We start from the raw sequence: 22,343 nt of genomic DNA, 5'->3' as shown, positions 1-22,343 counted from the left end.
GGTCTGAAAGCATTTCAAGGAAAAAAGAGTGATCGAACGTGGCAGAGAGCTCCAGAAGAATTAGGACAGAAGAGAACCCACAAGATTTAACTATGAGTTGGTCATTGGTGACTTTGGGAACTGCAGTCTCAGTAAAGTGAAAATGATGAAAACTTGATTGCAGGACATCAAGAAGGGAGTTTTGGAAAAGGAAAGAAAAAGGTGTGGGGGTGGTGGTGGTGGGTGGGTGTGTGTGTGTGTTTTGTTCAAGGAGGGAGTTTGTCCAGGAATAGGAGCAGGGAGATGGACATTGTGAGATCCAGAGAGCAAGCATTTATCGGAGGGGAGGGGAGGGGAGGGGAGGGGAGGAAGAGAAGAGAAGAGAAGAGAAGAGAAGAGAAGAGAAGAGAAGAGAAGAGAAGAGAAGAGAAGAGAAGAGAAGAGGAGAGGAGAAAACAGAAGAGAGAAGAGAGAAAAGAGAAAAGAGAGGAGAGAAAAGAGGAGAGAAAAGAGAGGAGAGAAAAGAGGGGAGAGGGAGAGGGAGAGGGAGAGGGAGCGAAGCGAAACGGAGAAAAGAAAAAAGAAAAGAAAAGAAAAGAAAAGAAAAGAAAAGAAAAGAAAAGAAAAGGAAAAGAAAAGAAAAGATATGTGTTTGAAACTAGAAGGGAAGGAATCTCACAAGAGTGAAATATAAAACGGCAGTAAAGTGAAAAGCGAGAACAAGTATTTTTAACAGATGAGAAACGGTGGGATCAGAAGCCTAATCAGGGGTGGGGGGTGGTCCGGTGGTAGAGTATAAATTGGACAGCAGATGACAGCTTGGAATCCCTACTTTGAATCCTCCAATTCTGGTCATCATGGCTTAGAGAAACTGATGTACACTATGTTTGCCACAAAGTGTGCTTTCACTATGCATTAGGGATAGCACATAGAGCAGACTACTTAGCTCTTCTGCCAGTATGTCAGTGTGGATACAATGTGGGGCAATGTTGAAAGAAATGGTTGTGCACATGTATGCAGTGTCAAATACATGGTATTTCAGTGTTAGTTTCCATTAATACACAAATCCCGGCTTATAGAAGAGATGTGTGGAATTCTATCAATCAATCAATCGTATTTATTGAGCGCTTACTATGTGCAGAGCACTGTACTAAGCGCTTGGGAAGTACAAATTGGCAACATATAGAGACAGTCCCTACCCAACAGTGGGCTCACAGTCTAAAAGGGGGAGACAGAGAACAGAACCAAACATACCAACAGAATAAAATAAATAGGATAGAAATGTACAAGTAAAATAAATAAATAAATAAATAAATAGAGTAATAAATATGTACAACCATATATACATATATACAGGTGCTGTGGGGAAGGGAAGGAGGTAAGATGGGGGGATGGAGAGGGGGACGAGGGGGAGAGGAAGGAAGGGGCTCAGTCTGGGAAGGCCTCCTGGAGGAGGTGAGCTCTCAGCAGGGCCTTGAAGGGAGGAAGAGAGCTAGCTTGGCGGAGGGGCAGAGGGAGGGCATTCCAGGCCCGGGGGATGACGTGGGCCGGGGGTCGACGGCGGGACAGGCGAGAACGAGGCACAATGAGGAGGTTAGCAGTGGAGGAGCGGAGGTTGCGGGCTGGGCAGTAGAAGGAGAGAAGGGAGGTGAGGTAGGAGGGGGGCGAGGTGATGGAGAGCCTTGAAGCCCAGGGTGAGGAGTTTCTGCCTGATGCGCAGATTGATTGGTAGCCACTGGAGATTTTTGAGGAGGGGAGTAATATGTCCAGAGCGTTTCTGGACAAAGATAATCCGGGCAGCAGCATGAAGTATGGATTGAAGTGGAGAGAGACACGAGGATGGGAGATCAGAGAGAAGGCTGGAGCAGTAGTCCAGACAGGATAGGATGAGAGCTTGAATGAGCAGGGTAGCAGTTTGGATGGAGAGGAAAGGGCGGATCTTGGCAATGTTGCGGAGCTGAGACCGGCAGGTTTTGGTGACGGCTTGGATGTGAGGGGTGAATGAGAGAGCGGAGTCGACGATGACACCAAGGTTGCGGGCTTGTGAGACGGGAAGGATGGTAGTGCCGTCAACAGAGATGGGAAAGTCAGGGAGAGGACAAGGTTTGGGAGGGAAGACATATAGCCCAAATTACTCCAGATGAATTCTATCTACATTCTATCTACATATAGCCCAAATTACTCCAGATGAAAAGGAACAAGAATCTGTCTGTAACATTCTACTTATGCTTTTGCCTTTCTAATGTCATTTTTAAGCAAAAAATTAAAGTAATTGTATGGTTTGAGGGAGATAATCACACTCCTGGGTGTGAAACAGACACACCTTTATAATGAGGCATTCTCAAGGGCTTAGTATTCATTCATTCAATCGTATTTATTGAGCACTTACTGTGTGCAGAGCACTCTATTAAGCACTTGGGAAGTACAAGTCGGCAACATGTAGAGACAGTCCCTGCCCAACAACGGGCAGGCTCACAGTCTAGAAAATAATAATGATGGCATTTGTTAAGTGCTCACTATGTGTGAAGCACTGTTCTAAGCCTTGGGGAAGATACAAGGTGATCAGGTTGTCCCATATGGGGCTCACATTCTTAATCCCCATTTTACAGATGAGGTAACTGAGGCTCAGAAAAGTGACTTGCCCTAAGTCACACAGCTGACAAGTGGCATAAGGATGTATCTGCTAGAAACAAGGGAGCTCTAGTGGGTTAAAAGTGTAAAAAGAAATTTAATAGCTGAAGTTAAATCCCAGTCAGTTTCTGACTTGGTAGCAATATACTGAGATTCAATGTTGCTCCCCCTTGAATACATGATTCTCTGATGCTTATAATTTTACCTTAATAGCATGCCACATAGCCTATAATAGATACAATTCCTTTTCAGTTCAGCACAGTTGTACCCATTTGATAAATTAAAGTAATCGATTAATATTTATCTAGTCCTTGATAGCAATATGTAACACGGGAATTTACCATACTATATAATACCGTTCTCTTGACTTACTACCCTATCCAGCTGTTTCTTTTTCTTTTTCTTAGAAAGGCTATAGTTCTTAAAACAAAGAAACAAAGTCATTGAGTAATGTAAATCAACAAATGTCTATTTTTTCTGCCCGTTAACCTACCACATATAAAACAAAATCCCTTGATTGTCTGCTGAACTATATAGAAAGATTAATTCCAAATGGGACAAACACCACTGTCATTAAAATGACAGCATAAACAACCATTTGCAAAGTCGTGATGGAAATCTTTGAACTGACAATACAAATAGTTCTTGAAAAGGTGCATCTTAAAACAGAAAGTCAGAACCAATTTTCTCATAAGGAGAGGGTGGGGGGGAGGGAGAAGGGGGGAGGGTTTGGTCCTGAACCAATAAGGTCAGATGTCCTATTTTTACCAAAATCTCCAGAATTGGGTTCCCAATTATAAACAATACAGCTACATTAACGTATTTACATTGCATCAGTGAGGTTCCACAACAGCAAAAGTGATTTACTTCATCAGAAATAAAATAGATATATTTTTCCTCCCTATTACTGCCCCAGAGATCAGGTAACTGCCCCCTCCTTCCCAGCCTCTTAACTTTTCTCTCCGTTTCTCTTCCCCAGTCCCAGCTTTTTACATTGTTTTCCTGTTTCCTTGATTTCTCATGCACTCCCAGTGTTCATACCCCTGGAGCTAGTGTCATAAAGAAGACTGTCATGAAGTCAAAAAACAGTGTGTTATAAAGTTGGAACGGGGGGGGAGAATTAGAATTAAATTAGAATTTAGAAATGTTTTAAGTGGCATTTGTCAGCTCATTCAATCGTATTTACTGAGCGCTTACTCTGTGCACAGCACTGTACTAAGAGCTTGGAAAGTACAATTCGGCAACAGAGACAATCCTTATCCAACAAAGGGCTCACAGTCTAGAATGGAAAAAAATATGGAATGCTTCACGAATTTGTGTGTAAGAACATCTGAAGTCAAGGGCTTCCTGTAATACTTTCTATTCTCTAAATCGGCATATCCCTGACACAGCTGAGATATATTCTTTGAAACTATGGCTGTATTTTGGGATAAATGCAGTTAGGTTCCATTCTGGAATCACCCGAGACATGACAACAAACCCTATAGGTATGTAAAAATTATATTGTGAATCCCTTCCCACTGGCCCCCATGCTTTTCCATTCCACGCTCCCAGGAGCTTTCTTGTTCCCTGAACCCTAAATGTAACCATCTCTTTTCTCCAACTCCCCATCACCCGTGCTTCAGTATTTTATAATTTGAAACTTGGTTTATAGCAATAGCTTTGGTTTCCAGGCAGCCAGCTCCATCAGGTCATCCCCTCCCCTCCCTGGCTTCCAGCCTCAGCCTAGAAGGGTGCAACCGCCTTGGCAACCGTGGCCACGGCAGCAGCTGTTGCCTCCATCCTGCCCCAGTCTTTTCCTTGCCATGGCTGGGCCTGAAGTGGGCTAAAATTTAGAACGGGAGAGGAACCACCGCCTGGGTCATGCCTGCAGTGAGAAATGACTGGAGTGGCGGGGGCAGGGGTGGTGGGTGTTGGGGAGGGGCAGGGATAGCCGGTCATGCCGATGGCAGCATATGCAGCTTTAGGTGAGATGCAGCAATGGCATCACGCATTTGTGGGTTTTTGGCAGCAGCAGCAACACATGCAGCTTAAGGTGGGTGGGTTATGATAGCGGTGCCACACGTCACCAGTTTAAAAATATCGGAGTGTGGTTTGGGAAGGTGGACAAAATCTGTTTAGAACAGAGAAGAATGGGAAGGGAAAATAAAAATCAGGTTATGGACAGAAGTGATTGGACACTTCAGAGGCAGGGCTTAAGGATCCTAGGTACATCAGTAATTACTGCTTGACATTTCTCCATGTTGTATGTATTGTGGGGTGGCTGTAATCAAGGGTGCACCTACACATTTTTTTTCCCCCAAATTATGAAAGTAGTGAAGCCATCAATGAGGAAGGTAAAGGAAAGAGAAAGCAAAATTTTCTATTCTCTGTATGGCTACCCAATATCTAGGAACTATCTTAACAATTAATCAGTGGTATTTACTGTGTGCACAGCCTGTACTAAGCGCTTAAGAGAATATAACAGAGTAGGTGGACATGAAAGCTTAATATAGAAAGGATAATGACAAGATTTATCAATCTGAATATTAACCAGTCTGAATACAATTTCAACATAACTCCAATACTGGTTTACATCAAGGAAAAAGTCTCATAAAAATATTGTAGATACTCCCCAAAACAAGTCTACAAAATGCATGCAAGTATTTTGCTAGTGTGACATAACCTTAATCCAAAGCATCAATAGCAAAAATTTGGTCTCATTCTTACCTAGATATCTGGTGCCCAGCGTAGAGAAGTAATGCAGTCAGGACATACAGGTATAGCTGAACTAGATGCTGTCTAGGCAAGGTGAGGAGGACAACACTTAAGATGTAACCTGCAGGAGACAGTAAAACAGGAGCTCAACAACAAATAATTTATTTTCCTGAATAAGCATATTTTGCTGGCAAATTAGAATTGAGTAAGTTTCCTTAGAGCAAGTGTGAACAAGTTTCCAAAATGTTCCTGCTTCATTGTTAATGTCTCAAGAGAACCAGAGAAATATATCAGGCATACCTGATAATACGACTGGCTACGTTCAACCAAAATGTTCCTGTGTCACAGAGTATATATTTTCCCTTAGACTCAGATATATCAATCAATAAATCAATCGTATTTATTGAGCGCTTACTGTGTGCAGAGCACTGTACTAAGCGCTTGAGAAGTACAAGTTGGCAACATATAGAGACGGTCCCTACCCAACAGTGGGCTCACAGTCTACAAGTGGGCTCAAGTTGCACTCCAGAACCAACTCTAACTTGACAGCCAAGCCCTACAAGAAAGTTAGGTGTCCCGCTGTGAGCCACCTTAATAATAATGCACCTCAGCAGAAATAACTTGATATTTTTTCCATTCATCACTTTCTGTTGAAGCAATTCAGGAAAAATACCAAGGGACACCCATAAACAGAAAATGCAACTGAATTGAGGAGATGGAGAACACCAGTAACTCTTAAGCAAGTTTTTAATTTTTCTGCATTCTGAGTCTGTATATAAATATCCCTGCCCACTTGGATTTATGTGCTTCTTTCTGTAAAGAACACCTCAATCATGCTTCCACGGTCCTACAAAGTGGGTAAGGATAAATATCACTACCCCTGTTTCCAGATGAAAAAAACCAAGACTCAGGATGTTAAATTCAGTGGTCTAAACATACATTGACAGAACTGGGGCTAGAAATAATTAAATTCTACTATCCTACTGAAATCCAGAGATAAAGCGAGAAACAGAGGAGTCTGTGGCAAAGCTTAGTGTCTTAGACTTGAGTCAATCAAACAGACTGCCCAGTCGTTTACAATGCACAGGGGAACGCAGACAAGCGCACAAACACAAAGAGAATCATACAACACAAATCACTTAAATATGTGCATGCATACACACACGTTTGTTTGTGTGTGTGTGTGTGTGTGTGTGTGTGTGTGTGTGCATAAAATATGCAAAACACAAAATTGGAAACAAACAGGGAACAATATTGTAGCCATGGGCCTTAGTCTTCCAAGAGAGTACCCCAGGGAAGCAGTATGGCTCAGTGGAGAGAGAAAACAGACTTGGGAGTCAGAGTACCTGGGTTCTAATTCTGAATCCACCACCTGTCTGCAGTGTGACACTGGATATGTCATTTGCCTTCCTGTGCCTATTTCCTCAAACGTATAATGGAGATTCAATACCTTCTCCCTCCTCCTTTGACTGTAAACCTCCATACATGGGACAGGGACTACATCCAACCTGCTTATTTTGAATCTATCCCAGTGCTTGACACATAGCAAATACTTAACCAGTACCATTTAAAAAATGGGAACATTCCACCCACAAGCTTCCTCAATGCTGGGGGAGCAACAGGATGAAGGGAGAGAATGGAGAGAGTTTCATCATTCGAGCAATTGCTTTTGATTGGCCCTTCCCCTCCTCAACATCATGGGGATTTGAGATAGCACAGATTCTTCAAGCTTTATCTTCTCACAGCTATTCACAGTTGGACTAGCTCTCTACAGATATAAGAGCACTACAGAGACATTTCCCCTTCCAAGCCACTTCCTTCTAATATCACAAAAGACATTTTGTTTCGGCTAGCAGTATTGAGTAAACTCTACATCTGTTTGCTTCTTTCATCATCAAGCCAACAAAAAAAACCTTCATTTCTAATCTCCTTTACCTCTTCTTTCACAGCTGCTCCAAAGCCTTCTCAGAAGCAGTAGAAACCAGTTGTAAGAACAGGGAAAAAGAAATAAAATCACTCATAGCCTTAAATGATTGGTTTTAAATGGCTTCTTCCCCTCTTCTCCAGAAGAAACTTCCTCTGGAAAATCTGACTGCACAATTGGAGGGATGAAAACCTTCATTTCAGTGGAGGGAAAGGAAAATATAAGGATAGGAAAACTACACAGATAACGGTGCATCTCATTTCAGGATTTGCTTCAACCTCTCCCTGCACCCAATCTTTTTAAGTGCTTCTATTTTCAGCCAGAGAAAAGGACTGATTCCATTTTACTTCATCTTCCTTCTGATCGTTGAAGTGCAAAGGATCAGTGCAAAGGAGGGAAGAGACCACTTTTATGAAGAAGAAATATAGCCCAGTAACTCCAATTATTACCTCCTAGGAGTAAGGACCCATAGATCATAGAAAGAAGAAATTTCAGCAGGGTACAAACCGGCACGCTAATATGCCTACTTATACCTTTGTATCACAGGGCTGTCTTTCAGAAGACAGGTCAGAGTTTTGCCTAGTAGTTTATCCATATAAAATCTGGGGGGAAATATAAATACAGAGAAGCAGCATGAACTAGTGGAAAGAGCACAGGCTCGGGAGTCAGAGGGCCTGGGTTCTAACCCCGGCTCTGCCAACTGTTTGCTGTGTGACCTTGGGCCAGTCACTTAACTTCTCTGTGTCTCAGTTCTCCTGTTCTCTCTCCAACTTAGACTGAGAGCCCCAAGGTTGGACAGGGACTGTGTTCAACCTAAGTTGAATCTACTCCAGCACTTAGATCAGTGATTGACACAGAGTAAGCACTTAAATACCAAAAAAAAAAATTAACTGAACAATTGGATAGAGCACAGTCCTGGGAGTCAGAAGGACCTGGGTTCTAATTCCATCTTCCCCACTTGTCTGCTGTGTGACCTTGGGCAAGTCACTTCACTTAGTTACCTCATCTGTAAAATTGGGATTAAGATTGTGAGCCTCATGTATGACAGGGACTGTGTCCAACCCAATTTGCTCGTCTCCACCCTAGTGCTTAATACAGTGCCTGGAACATAGTAAGCACTTAACAAATACCACAATTATTAAGAAGTAGAAACAAGATCCAGTCACCCTCATGGTATAGTGGACAGAGCACAAGCCTAGGGTTAAGAAGGCCAAGGGTTCTAATTCTCGGCTCCGCCACTTGTCTGCTCTGTGACCTTGGGCAAGTCACTTCGCTTCTCTGTGCCTCAGTTACCTCATCTGCAAAATGGGGCTTGAAAGTGTGAGCCCTGTTTGGGATACAGACTGTGTCCAACCCTATTTGCTTGTATCCAGCCCCCACGCTTAGTACAGTGCCTAGCACACAGTATGCACTTAACAAATACCATAATTATTGTTATTATATATCACTGTTTTCTAGAGAGAGAGGGAAGATCATTAAAAAGGGGCCAAGAGGTAGCTACCACCACAGTTAGTAGGAAGGCCAGGACAATACCCTGAACCTTCTTTTTAATATGAGCCTATCTGTTAATTTACCCAAACCATTCTTGAGCACACTGTCTAGCTCAGGGCTGGCTAAGCTTTGGCTCACAAATCACATAGCTCCCTTTCACTTGTCGTGCAGCTTGTGCACATAACCTTCATTATTTCACTGCCACAGCGGGCTGCAGCATATGGCCCCCAGTCCCCACCCCCAGCTGTCTTGCCTCACCAGCGTCCCTGATTCCCCTGTCGCCAGGACAACCTGCTCTCCAATACCTCCCCATCACCCAGTTAAGGAACAGCTCTCAGCCAGTCATGCTGTTTCTGGTTAGTGGCTCTTCAGTTTATGAATCTGGCTACCCTTGGTCTCGCTCTTCCCTCACATCCAAACTTAGTAGTTACCGCATCTCCAAGTAATAGGGCTCACGGTGAAAGGTATAACTGTGCCTCAATTCCCTCATTCTGCAAAATAAGGATAAAGAAGTTCAGTGACTTACGCAAGGTCACACAAAGAAAGTTGTGGCATAGCTGGACTAAATCCTAGCCTCCTAAGCCATCTGCCTCCAGTGAAGGTAGGAAACAACTTAAAAGAACCAAAAATAATATGATAAATCTAAAAGGACGGCAACTTGAAAAAAGTAAGCAAGATGGTTCAACAATATTCAGCACACTTCTCCCATCTCACCCATTCATCGCACAAAGCATATTTTCATTCACAAAGAGTATTATGTCCATCGTCTTATCTACCAAAATGAAGCATTAAAAGATAGCCCAATCTGGTGTATTTGAAACCTTACCAATAAAAAACTGCTCATTCCCACAATTTTTTCTGCCCTAGTTGAACTGCTAAGAATTTGAGTTTCAGGAACTGCAATGTACAGTGGGGGAATTATTTATATAGACTTCTGTATGAAAGGGAATAGAAAACATAGCCAGGTGCTTTCTTTTTTTTTTCCCTACGATTCAGTCACTGTTGTGGTCCTTTACTCCTCATTATATGCATGTGGGTATTTTTGCATGTGTACCTTCTGCTATAATCACCCTGTTTGCAAATATTTTTATGCCTTCCTCCTCACACTGTAGATTCTCGTCCCTCTAAACTGTACACTCCCTGTGGGCAGGGAACCTGTCTACCAAGTCTGTTGTTTGTTCTCTCCCAAGAGCTTAGTACTGTGCTCTGCACACAACAGGCACTCAATAAACACCATCGATTGACTGGAGTGTAAACTCCTTGCGGTCAGGGAAAGTGCCCAATGCATCTGTTGTACTTTCCCCAAGCGCTTAGTATAACATATTGCACCCAATGGGCACTCAAAGCTAATGAGGAATTGGGGACTGCTTTTTCCACATCATGCATCTGTCTGGGATACATAATACAATCCACAAGCAAACTCAGTATAGGACGAAATGGCTGTTAGTGCACGCTTGGTTTTGGTCACAGCATGAGTACTAGAAAGCAATTTGTTCATAATGAAATTACCTTCAAGAACAGTACCGCATTATAGAAAAGCTGAGTACATTTAAATGTGCTTGGGAGTGAGATGGAGTGGTAGGGAAAGAGAATCGTTCAGCAGTGGCCAGGAGGAGGGTAACTGTATTTGCAGGAACTGATTCCTCCTACTTAAAAGGGACACAATGGGTAAACCCACCAATCAGCCAGGAAGTCAGCCAATCAGAAGGCTAGAAACCAGATCCGGAGATAAATCCCAAGTCTGGATTAGGTTTTTAGGAGATAAAAAATGCCACCTTCTGTTTACCGAAATACGAGAACGTCAGTCCTATTCATTGATCCTATAATACATTGATTATTGTAATAACTGATAAATAAATACCAAATAGAAAACTCAGAGACTTTATATTAAAACAGCAAACAACTGATCCCATTTTCTATTACAGAACAGAGCTGAAGAGGCCGGCTCTCCAAATTATCCGAAAAGGACAACCATAATTGTGAGGGGATGTTTGGAGGCAGAGTGCAAGAGACCTGATGGAACAAGCATCTAATGAACACGAACAAGTGTCTGATAGAGAAGCAGCGTGGCCTACTGGACAGAGCTCAAGCCTGGGAATCAGAAGGACCTGGTTTCTAATCCTGCTCCACCACTTGTCTGCTATGTGACTTGGGGGAAATCACTTTATTTCTCTGTACCTCAGTTATCTCATCTGTAAAACGGGGCTTCAAACTGTGGGATATGGACTATGCATCTATCCCAGTGCTTAGTACAGTGGCTGGCACATAATAAGTGCTTAATACCATTTAAAAAAAAAACCCAAGGACACAGAGAAGTACTGGGAGTACTATAATATACAGCCTGGACTATAACAAAAGAAACTAGGGAAGTATGCATCACACTACACATGAAATGGACAATTAAGTGCTTTTAAAGTGTATTTCAGTGACAGAGTTGAATTTTCATATTTAGCATATGGTAATAGAAAGTATTGTCACTTCATGTTTAAACATGACTGTTCCATGGATGAAATGATTGCATGTAATCTGACTTAAGGGAAAATGCATCTATCAAAACAAATAATAGTCTTTAGCAGTGGCTAAGACAGATTTGTGATAGTCACACTGTTAATAAAAGGGTTAATATTCTTCAGAGGACAAGAGTAAGGACTTAAGACATCACCTTCACAAAAGGGATGATGTCACATGTGTACGCAACATCAAATTCTATATTAAGAGCCTTCTTCCCACCTAGGAGCTGTAGTAGGCTATTCTACTAAAAGGTCCCAAGACAATACAGAAAGCATCATCTAGCTAAGAAGCTTTATATATTCAAGTACTGCAAAAAGGTGGGCTTGAAGATATTCAATAGCTACCACTGGGGATTTTCAAGAAGCAAGCAGCACTCTCAAAACCCTGTCTCCCTACGACACATTTCTCAGTCGTAACTGAGCCATAAAATACTTCTGCTATGCTAGAAGTCTCTCTTTCATGCAATCACTAAGGAGAGAGTGAACCATTAGGGCTAGCTGTACTCAAGAGGTCTTAGTTCAGTTTACACTATTACTAGCCAAGAGAGTGAACCATTAGGGCTAAATGTACTTAAACGGTCTCGGTTCAGTTTCCACTATTACTAGCCGGAGTATGAATTCCTCATGCATTACAAGCCATTCAATTTATAACATAAGTATCATCTAGTATTCGTGCCTAAAATCTGAGGACATTTCAGTCTACTGAGTCTAAACACTGATTTTGAAAACATTCCTCAAATTGCTAAGTACAGTGCTCTGCACACAGTAAAGCACTCAATAAATAACATAAATTAATATATATAGTAACATATACAGCTTTCATAATAAAATTTGAGTAAGCATCTTTCAGCTATGCTGATGGTCAGACAAGGCACACCCACTCAAAGACACTAGGTTTAACTTGGTATTAGGGATTTCTTAACTGAAGGAAGGCTAGGCTGTGTTAGATTCTCTTAGAAGGCAAAAAAGCCACCTCAGAGGAAGGCCTTTATTTGGTTTTTAAAATTCCCTAAAAGTCCACTGTTCGACTGGGCTCATATTACAGAATATTGAAGGGTGACAAGATACAGACAGTTGACCTGTGTCCTCAGAGAGTTTATAACTGAAAGGGAGAAATATTCTTCTAGTTGGACAATAAGCTTATTTCACAGTTATAAGCCACGTGCCTACTACTCACCAACATAATGCATGTTAAGCGCCAAATACTTGTACTGGAAGAGAGGGTTGTTATTGAGACTACTTCTTTGGATCTGCTGGAAAAAGGAGCTGACATCCCATCTGTACAGGACATCTAAAAGCATGATGCTTGGAACCCGTAGGGCTACATTTAACACTGCCTCCAATTTCTCCTTTGCAGCCATGCTTGTTGCTTGCTCCCTTTCAATAAACTCGAAGCCGACCTAAAATTGAAAAGACACAAAACAAATAAAAAGCAGTCAACATTAGCAGTTTTTAGGAATTCATATATGAATATATCAACAAGTGCAATGACTCAATTTTTTTTATTCTTAAATTTAGTAACTGCTTCCAGCTACTTCTGAAGCACACTTCGCGAAATCTTTTCCATTGTTACTTTTTACATTTCTGGTACGACTTTCCATTTTGATTTAAACCCATGACTCAAAACTCTTAGAGCTTATCGCTTCTAAACCTAAGTAGATAACAGTGAAAAATCCTTATAAAAAACACTCGGTACCTTCTCTCATTTAAACTTGACATTAAAATTTATTCCTGTAGAATTCTTTCTGCTTCATGCAGCTCTTGAAGGACCACTAATTTAATATTATTTAAAGAACAGTACATTGAAAACTATGTTCTTTGGAAAGATCTCTCAATTACACTTTTGGCTTATGTCCTCCGACAGTTTTTGCACTTGCCCAAGCCCATGGTATTTAGTCAGCGCTTTTGGGAAAGCACAGCACAACAGAGTTGAGTACATGATCCATGTCCAAAAGGAGTTTGCAGTCTAGAGAGTGAAATAAACACTAAATTAGACAGGGGAAATGGCAGACTGTAAGACTGTGTGCTGTAGGGCTGAGGTGAATAGCAAGTGCATAAGGGGTACAGATCCAAGTGTACCAGTGACACAGTGGGGAGGGGAAATGAGGGCTTAGTCAGGGAAGGTCTCTTTGGAAATGTGACTTTGGGAGGGTTCTGAAGGTGGAGAGAATAATGGATATGAAAGGGGAAGGAGCTCTAAGCTAGAGGGAGGATGTGGGCAAAGTGTAACACTGAAATACACGAGATCAAAGTACACAGAGTAGGTTGGTGTTAGCGGAGCAAAGTGTGCAGGCTGGGTTGTACTAGGAAATCAAAAAGGGAATGCAGAGCGGGAGAACTGATTGAGTGCCTTAAAGCTGATGGTAAGCAATGCGTCTACCAACTCTTTTACACTGTACTCTCCCAAGAACTTAGTACAGTACTCTGTGTACAATAAATGCTTAATAAATACAACTGATTGACGTGGCGGTGGGTAGGCAAACTTTGGAGGTTACTGAGGAATGGGGAGATACGAACTGAACATTTTATAGAAAAATGATCTGGGCAGCAGAGTGAAGTGGGGACTGGAGTGTGGAGATACAGGAGACAGGGAGGTCAGTGACCAAGGTTTTGTTTTGTTTTAAGAATAGGGGATACATTGGCATGTTTGAGAGCAGTGGGGAAGGAGCCATTGGAAAATGAGCAGTTGAAAACGCTGTGAGGGAGATAGGACAAGAAAGGAGTAGTACTCTGATAACCAACTTTTAGACATCTAACATATTAACCAAAGAAGCACACATTTGGCAATACATACTTCTTGAGTTGTTAGTATTTGAGCACCTGGAAAAACACCATACAAAGCATTGAAGAACAAAAGTATACATCTGAAATGCCAGATTGAATAAGCTCCGACAGCTTGTCTTCAGAACAGTATTCTCCCCCATTTCTTCCTTCTGTGTCAAACTGCCATCTGTGCAAGCAAGATATCGATCTTACAACCCCTGCTATATGTTCAGCATTGTTCTAGCTATAGTACAACCCACACCTTACTGTAGTGGGGGAAGAAGATGGAAGAATGTGAAACAACCAAATGTAGGAGAACGCCAGCTGGGAATAGTCCATCAGTGGAGAACGTTTCTGACCAAAGACCCACTTAAGTTATCTTATATGATGGAAAGGTTCAGTGGGAACCCTGAAAATAGGTGGCTGACATGGATGGCGAAGCCAGTAGCAGCCCCCTCTAGACTGTAAGCTCTTTTTGGGCAGGGAACATGTCTACCAACTCCGTTATACTGTACTCTCTCAAATGTTTAACACAGTGCTCTGCACAAAGTGCTCATTAAATATGATTGACTGACCAAGTTAGCTATGCTGGCAATTACTTGCTGGCTTATGGGACCACCATCCAACATCAGAACTATGCTGCAGTTACTCTGTCCATAAATCCTTTTTGCTATAGAAATATTAATGATAATAATGATGGTGATATTTGTTGAGCACTTACCAGACTAAGCACTGGGGTGATAGAAGATAATCATGTGAGACACAGTCGCTGCACTCGTCAGACTCTCAGTCTAAGTAGGAGGGAGAAAATTCTTGCATCTGCCCACTTATTTGCCTGTTGCACCCACTGCCCTAGCAAGAACATGACTGGCAGGAGCGAGACATTGTGGGGGTCACTGAGCAGACCATTAGCAATATAATCAGTTCCTTCACACAGCTTCTTGATCCTGCGATCATCATGACTGTACTGAGGTTCACCCTAATTTATGATGAGAGATTCTATCATTATATAATTTTAAAATGTTACAGCTGTCTTTTATGCTCAAAGAGGACTCTGCTAAAGGTGACATTCCATTTATGCAAATGAATGTTTTAGAGAGACAATTTTTTGCACACTGGACCAGGAAAAAAGAGAGGTAGGGCATCTTTCTGGCCCTTTGCCATTTGGAATGAGTATTGCATCCCAAAGACGGGCTGTTTGCACAGTAAGAATGCTTCAGAATAACACCGTGTCTCTGCCGCAATGTAAGACCAAAATAGGGCTACCTATAAGACTAGTTTAGGCTTTGGAGAAAGATACAACAGCAGCAAGACACATTCTTGATTTTTTTTTCATTAGTAGTGGTGGATCATCCAAAATCTCTTTCTCAACCCCCATGCCCAGAAGCACACACTGTAAGATGTGTGGACTCTGGGCTTTACGACATCATCAACATTGGGGTTTTCCAGCTCTGGAGCATCCTTGTATCAGTTTTCCAGGTGGTATGCCTGAGTCCAGAGGTTTTCAGTCTCTTCCTCATGGCTCTCACTGCCAAAGCTGGAAATTTCTGGGCTCAGAGCAATAGCTGAAGAGTAGATGCAGGGCTCAGCCCAGCCAAAAATCACCAAACTTCCCTGTAAGAAGCATTTGTCAGATCTAGAAAAATTGAGTTTTGACTATATATGTCCTGCAAATTCCAAGATGACCACTGATTTTTAGTGCAAATAAAACCAGGGTCCACATGCATGCCAAGATGCCCCAAACCGCACATTTTTTCACAAATTAGCCAGGAGGCCAGATGCAGGAGACTCACACTTCCCTACAAACACCACATTTCTGGATCAGGCCAATGGAAAGCTATGTGGCTAAATTCCTTTAGACAAGGGATCATGTCTACTAATTCTACTGTACTCTTCCCAAGTGCTTAATACAGACTTGACACCTGGGACAGTATCTCTTTAACATTTCTGCTGAGAACACACTTGAGGTTTTGGCAATAAAAGTCCAGATTTTACAGAACACATGGAAATATTTACTTCTCTGGAAAATTAAATGATTGCAATGCTATAGTTAAAGCTTTGTCAGTATTTCCAATGTATACTCTAATTTTCATGGCTTACGTGCTCTGTCATTTTTAAACTCTACTGAGGGAAAACTTGGTATTGCGTACTATTTACAAAATTATTTCTTTCTGATACAGGGGGTTCTCAGCTCTAAATCCTGGCTGAAAGAGCTCCCAGAGTCACTTCCACTGGGTCCCCAAGCCCTTCAGAATTTCATGGCACTGAATATATGGGCTGAATGAGAGTCAAGGATAATGCCATGGTTATGGCCTTGGGAGACAGGGAGGAGAGAGGTGTTTTGTCTACAGTAATGGGGGAAGACACAGGATGGACAGGGTTTGGGTTGGGAAGATGAGGAGCTCTGTTTTGGACAAGTTAAGTCTGTGGTACCTTCGGGAAAGCCAGATTAGAGACGTCCTGAAGGCAGGGGGGAATGTTAGACTGCAGAGAAGAAAGGGGTCAGGGCTGGAAATGTAGATTTGGGAATCATCTAGGTGGAGATGGTGGTTGAAGCTGTGGAATCTAATGAGTTTCCCAAGGGAGTAGGTGTAGATGGAGACTAGAAAAGGACCTAGGACTAAGCACTGAGGGATTCATTCATTCATTGTATTTATTGAGCACTTACTGTGTGCTGAGCACTGTACTAAGCGCTTGGGAAGTACAAGTTGGATTCCCACAGTTAGAGGGTGGGGGGCAGAAGAGAAGCCTGCAAAAGACACTGAGGAGCAGCCAGAGAGATAAATCCAGAAAAGTACAGTGTTAATAAAGCCAAGGCTAGAAACAATTTCAAGGAGAAGCGGGTGGTCCACAATGTTGAAGGCAGCTGAGTCATTGGGGAGGATTAGGCTTAAGTAGAGGCCATTGGATTTGGCAAGAACTGTGCCAGATAGCCATGCTGTAAGGCATGTTGACCTTCAAATGCTTGACTTCTCCTTTGTGATGGCATTGATATTCCAACAAATTGTGAGCTACTCTAATCCCAGCTCTGCCAAATTTTCGCTGGGTGACCTTGGACAAGTCACAACTTCTCTTTGCCTCAGTTCTCCTGTTCTCCCTCCTACTTAGACTGTGAGACCCATGAGGGACAGGGACCGTGTCCAATCTAATTAGCTTGTATCTAGCCAGGGCTTCGAACAGTGTTTGATACATATTAAGTGCTTAAAAAATACCATAAAAATGATGATCTCCCCATCTTTAAAACTCTTCTGAAATCATACCTCTATTCATTTTATATTTCCCAACTGCCACTTCAACCCTTCTGCCACACAACCATGTAAACGCTATAAGGGATTGTGAGCACTTGGATACATTTAATTTCAATATTATCTGTAATTTAGTAATCCTCTACTGTAAAATCCTTAAAGGCAGGAGTTAAGTAAACTAATTCATATGGTACTCTTAGTTCACTGCTCTGCAAACAGTAGGCCCTCAAATGAATTCTATAAGCTGCTTGATACTTAGATTAAGTAATTCTGATGATATCATAGATCATCCTCCTAGGTGTCTTGGAGGACAGTTCATTTTAAATTGCTCTATTCAGAAAACCAGACAATTATTTAAAATTCCTGTTTTGAATATAAGCTTAGTGGGACTCAAAGACTGATTGATTAGGTTATTTACAATATATTAATGCCATGATTTGATGGTTGTTCAACATCCACCATGTATGGTACTCATTTTGTAAAGTTTTAAGTGGCAGTGAGCAAATAGCCTCTCCTTCTCCCAACCTTTCCATGTAGCTCTTTGTGGATTTTTTTTTTTGCTTGAGTTTGTGTAGCTTTTTGGTGTTTGCTTTGTATTTTTCACATCCTTGCACACAAGCAACTCACAGTTTGTTGAAATGCAAGTGTCATCACAGAGAGAAATCAAACATCTGCAGGTCATCCTTATCAGATGCATACCTGGCATACTTTCTGCCAAATCCAACTGCCTCTAATCCAACCTAATCCTCCCCAACAACTCAGCTGCCTTCAACATTTACAACCACACTCTTCTCCTGAAAACATTATCAAAACTTGGCTTCACTAAGTGTTTGGATCAGCAAAGCAGCAGTTTGGATGGAGAAGAAAGGGCGAGTTTAGCCATGTTATAAAGGTAGAACCGATAGGATTTGGTGACAGATTGAATATGTGGGTTGAATGAGAGAGATGAGTCATGGACAACACCAAGGTTATGGTCTTGTGAGACAGGGAAGACAGAGGTATTGTCTGCAGTGTTGGGAAAGATGGGGAAGAACAAAGTCTGCGAGGGAAGATTCAGAGATTCTTTTCTGACACTTGTAATCTTTTAGTTTCAAATCTATAAAATGCCCAACTAGAAAGACTGCCTGATACTGTTAATAGATCCGAACTAGTGAAAAGAAGTCATTTAAATACACTAAATCAGTTCTAAATAACTTAAAACCAACAGGTAGTTTGGCAAAAAAAAAAAAAAAGGAAAAGGCAGGTCAATTTAATGCTAAAAGAAAACCTGAAAGCCAGGTAGAAAATACCAGTTACTACTGGGAAAATAAAAAATAAAGCCACTTCCTGCCATGTGAAGGATATATGGTGTTTTCTTTTTCTCCCGTAACAATTTTTCAAATTTGCTCCTAGACTACTTAAAGTGACAACGAATCATCAGAGAAAACTTTACAGTAACTTTACAGGAAAATATTTTTGTAACAAATTAAAAATGTTTCATACTAGAAGAGACATTCTCTCATGGCCTTTCAACTTTCTCCTACTGCAAACCCTATTCCTTATTTTATGTCTTTCTATCTCTCTATTGTAGGGTAAGCAGAGCAGGAATCACATACAACACTTCCTTAGCTCAAGCACTCAGCACATCACTATGCAACACCAAGTGTAATAAAAGTGTTGATGATAATGATCAATAACCACAATTACAGAGTAGGATGCTTCAAACTCCTAATCTTGGAAGAGAGGAAAAATTAAAAAAAAAAACCCAGCAGTTCTTCTTCCTCTGTTTATAACTGGGTATGGGACACTATGAATTAGCTACATTTTGGAAAATGAACTCATAAGAGCAATTATACGATTTTTACTTTTTCTTTAAAATGCCATGTTGAGTAATGGAATAATGGTTTAAGAAACAGACAACAATTTTACACACAAATACTTCCGGAAGTATACCCTCTAAATATCACCTATAAACAAGGCAAAGCAAATAAAGTGCAAAGCAAATAAATAAAATACTATGTTATGCAAATAAATAGTTAGACTTGCTTAAAACTTTAAATTGCTGATGCCAAAGAGCAAATTTTAAAATCAGTTCATTTTTAAAAATTCCCTTTTTCATTAATGTGAGACTCCCACCTCTCCAAAATCCAATAAAAGTTCTCCCACAGTGTGATACGCAAGGGAAGCATAGGGAAGCATATCCATCTGTCAATACAACCCAAACTAGAGACTTCAAATTAAACCAAAAATACTATGTCATGCAAATAAATAGACTTGCTTAAAACTTTAAATCGCTGATGCCAAAGAGCAAATTTTAAAATCAGTTCATTTTGAAAAACTCCCTTTTCCATTAATGTGAGACTCCCACTTCTCCAAAATCCAATAAAAGTTCTCCCACAGTGTGATTCGCCAGGGAAGCATAGGGAAGCATATCCATCTGTCAATACAACCCAAACTAGGGACTTCAAATTAAACCAAAAACTGAGCTTTAAGAAGGTTCCTGTAGGAATGAAATGATTCGGTAACTACCGGAGGGATGCACATCTTACATAAGCTTGGATGTCCGCTTTAAATACAAAATGACTGTCCCTTTGCATTCGTCTGTTGTCTAGAGTATGAGTTGTTCAATAATGGATAGCACAGAGTATGAGTTGTTCATAAATGGATAGCAAAAGCTCGATTAACCTTCTGAAAAGGCCCTGGGGTTGTGCTGGGCTCGTTTCTTCCTGCATAGCAGGAAGGGCAAAACGTAGAGGAGAATCAGGAAATAGCATCGCTACCTCTACTATCATTGAGCCGTCAACTCGGGTCATGACTGCAGCCCGTATTTTAGATTTGCTTCAAGATTCACAACCAGTTCCACATTCACAGTTCGAAGGGGGGTGGGGAGAAGCCTTTCAAAGGAGCGATTTATTTCCCGTTCAACGGTGGATTGCAAAGCAAATCCATCCATTAAGCTCGGATGCCACTACACTGCAAAAACCCCTTCTTCCTCCCTCACCACCTCTCCCAGGCCGCAGAGCTCTGATGCATTTGAACTCCAGTAACCTCTGCAAAGCCGGCTGCAAAGCAGGCGGAGCAAGCAGCAGTCGCCCAGGGGCTGGGGAATTACGCACTGAAATCTCAGCTAAAAGAGGAGGCCCAGGAACTCCCCCTCCCTCGTTGACTGGGGCGGATGCACAGTGAACACCAAACTCTCAATCAATCAATCAATCAATCGTATTTATTGAGCGCTTACTGTGTGCAGAGCACTGTACTAAGCGCTTGGGAAGTACAAGTTGGCAACATATAGAGACAGTCCCTACCCAACAGTGGGCTCACAGTCTACATGGTTGTACATATTTATTACTCTACTTATTTAACTTGTACATATCTATCCTATTTATTTTATTTTGTTGGCATGTTTGGTTTTGTTCTCTGTCTCCCCCTTTAAGACTGTGAGCCCACTGTTGGGTAGGGACTGTCTCTGTGTGTTGCCAATTTGTACTTCCCAAGCGCTTAGTACAGTGCTCTGCACATAGTAAGCGCTCAATAAATACGATTGATGATGATGATAAAAGGGGGAGACAGAGAACAAAACCAAACATACTTACAAAATAAAATAAATAGAATAGATAGCCCCCCCCCCCTTCCTCCCGCAGCATAAGGAAACTTGAGGAGGGAGCCGTGCGGGGTTCTCTCGCTCAATCTCTCCAGGGAGGGAATTCCTATCATTAGGGGGAAATGGCTCTTTGAGGAGTCTTTGGAGGGAAAAGTGGAGGATTTCAGGTTCTTATACTCTTGTCATCTTCCCTCCTCCGAAATTTATTTTAATGCCCGTCTCCCCCCTCTCGTCTGCAAGCTCCTTGTGGACGGGGATTGTCTCACCAATTCTACCGCCCTGGATTTACTCTCCCAAGTAGGTAGTACTTTTAGTGTGAGCCCACTGTTGGGTAGGGACTGTCTCTATATGTTGCCAACTTGTACTTCCCAAGCGCTTAGTACAGTGTTCTGCACACAGTAAGCGCTCAATAAATACGATTGATTGATAGTACAGTGCTCTGCACACGTAAGCACTCGATAAATACGACTGATCTAGGATTAATGATGGCATGTATTAAGCGCTTACTATGTGCAAAGCACTGTTCTAAGCGCTGGGGAGGTTACAAGGTGCGTGGCTCAGTGACAAGAGCCCGGGCTTGGGAGTCAGAGGTCATGGGTTCGAATCCCGGCTCTGCCACATGTCTGCTGTGTGACCTTGGGCAACTCACTTAACTTCTCTGAGCCTCAGTTACCTCATCTGTAAAATGGGCGTTAAGATTGTGAGCCCCACGTGGGACAGCCTGATCACCTTGTATTCCCCCAGCGCTTAGAACAGTGCTTTGCACATAGTAAGCGCTTAACAAATGCCATCATTACTATTACTATTATTATCAGGTTGTCCCACAGGGGATTCACTGTCTTAATCCCCATTTTACAGGTGAGGGAACTGAGGCCTAGAGAAGTGAAGTGACTTGCCCAAAGTTACACAGCTGACAATTGGCGGAGCCGGGATTTGAACCCCTGACCGGTGACTCCAAAGCCCGGGCTCTTTCCACTGAGCCACGCTGATGGATAATTAAGGCACTTGGGTGGGGACTGTCTCTATATGTTGCCAACTTGTACTTCCCAACCGCTTAGTACACTGCTCTGCACACAGTAAGCGCTCAATAAATACGATTGATTGATTGATCAAGGCACGGGGAGAAGAATAAGAAGGAAAAAAGGGTAAAGAAAGGGCAAAGTGATGAAGGCGAGCACCGGGGAAGACGCAGGGAGAGGAGTATAGGGCTTGAAAGGTCTGCACTGAAATAGCGGCTTTTTAGAAAAACTGATTTTCCCACCCTCCCTCAACAAACTCCTCTAACCCTGGAATGGATAAGGCGTAAACTGTTGGGCGCCACGCCAAGGAACATATTCCTTCATTCATTCATTCAATCGCATTTGTTGAGCGCTTCCTGTGTGCACAGCACTGTACTGAGCGCTTGGAAAGTACAATTCGACAACAAATAGACCCAACAACGAGCTCCTAGAAAGAGAAGAATGAAGGAGCACAGAGGAAAGGGTCATTCCAAGATAACAGGGGTATTTACTGACGGCTTAATG

General features: G+C 42.0%; 1 protein-coding gene across 1 annotated transcript in view; it reads right to left on the bottom strand.

Moving 5' to 3' along the window:
- The window catches only part of RNF145 (ring finger protein 145), a 58,989-nt gene that overhangs the window by 35,687 nt on the left and 959 nt on the right, over positions 1 to 22,343 (bottom strand). The window contains exons 2-3 of the mRNA XM_038772935.1: positions 12,410 to 12,632; positions 5,320 to 5,428 (exon numbers count right to left, since the gene is read on the bottom strand). Coding sequence (XP_038628863.1) covers positions 5,320 to 5,428; positions 12,410 to 12,593 — 293 coding nt within the window. The 5' untranslated portion in view covers positions 12,594 to 12,632. The remainder of the gene's footprint in view (positions 1 to 5,319; positions 5,429 to 12,409; positions 12,633 to 22,343) is intronic.

Source organism: Tachyglossus aculeatus, chromosome X1, assembly GCF_015852505.1.
Source record: "Tachyglossus aculeatus isolate mTacAcu1 chromosome X1, mTacAcu1.pri, whole genome shotgun sequence".
Classification (NCBI taxonomy): domain Eukaryota; kingdom Metazoa; phylum Chordata; class Mammalia; order Monotremata; family Tachyglossidae; genus Tachyglossus; species Tachyglossus aculeatus.
Note: the sequence above shows the minus strand (reverse complement) of the source record. Positions and strands in the feature narration are given on the sequence as shown.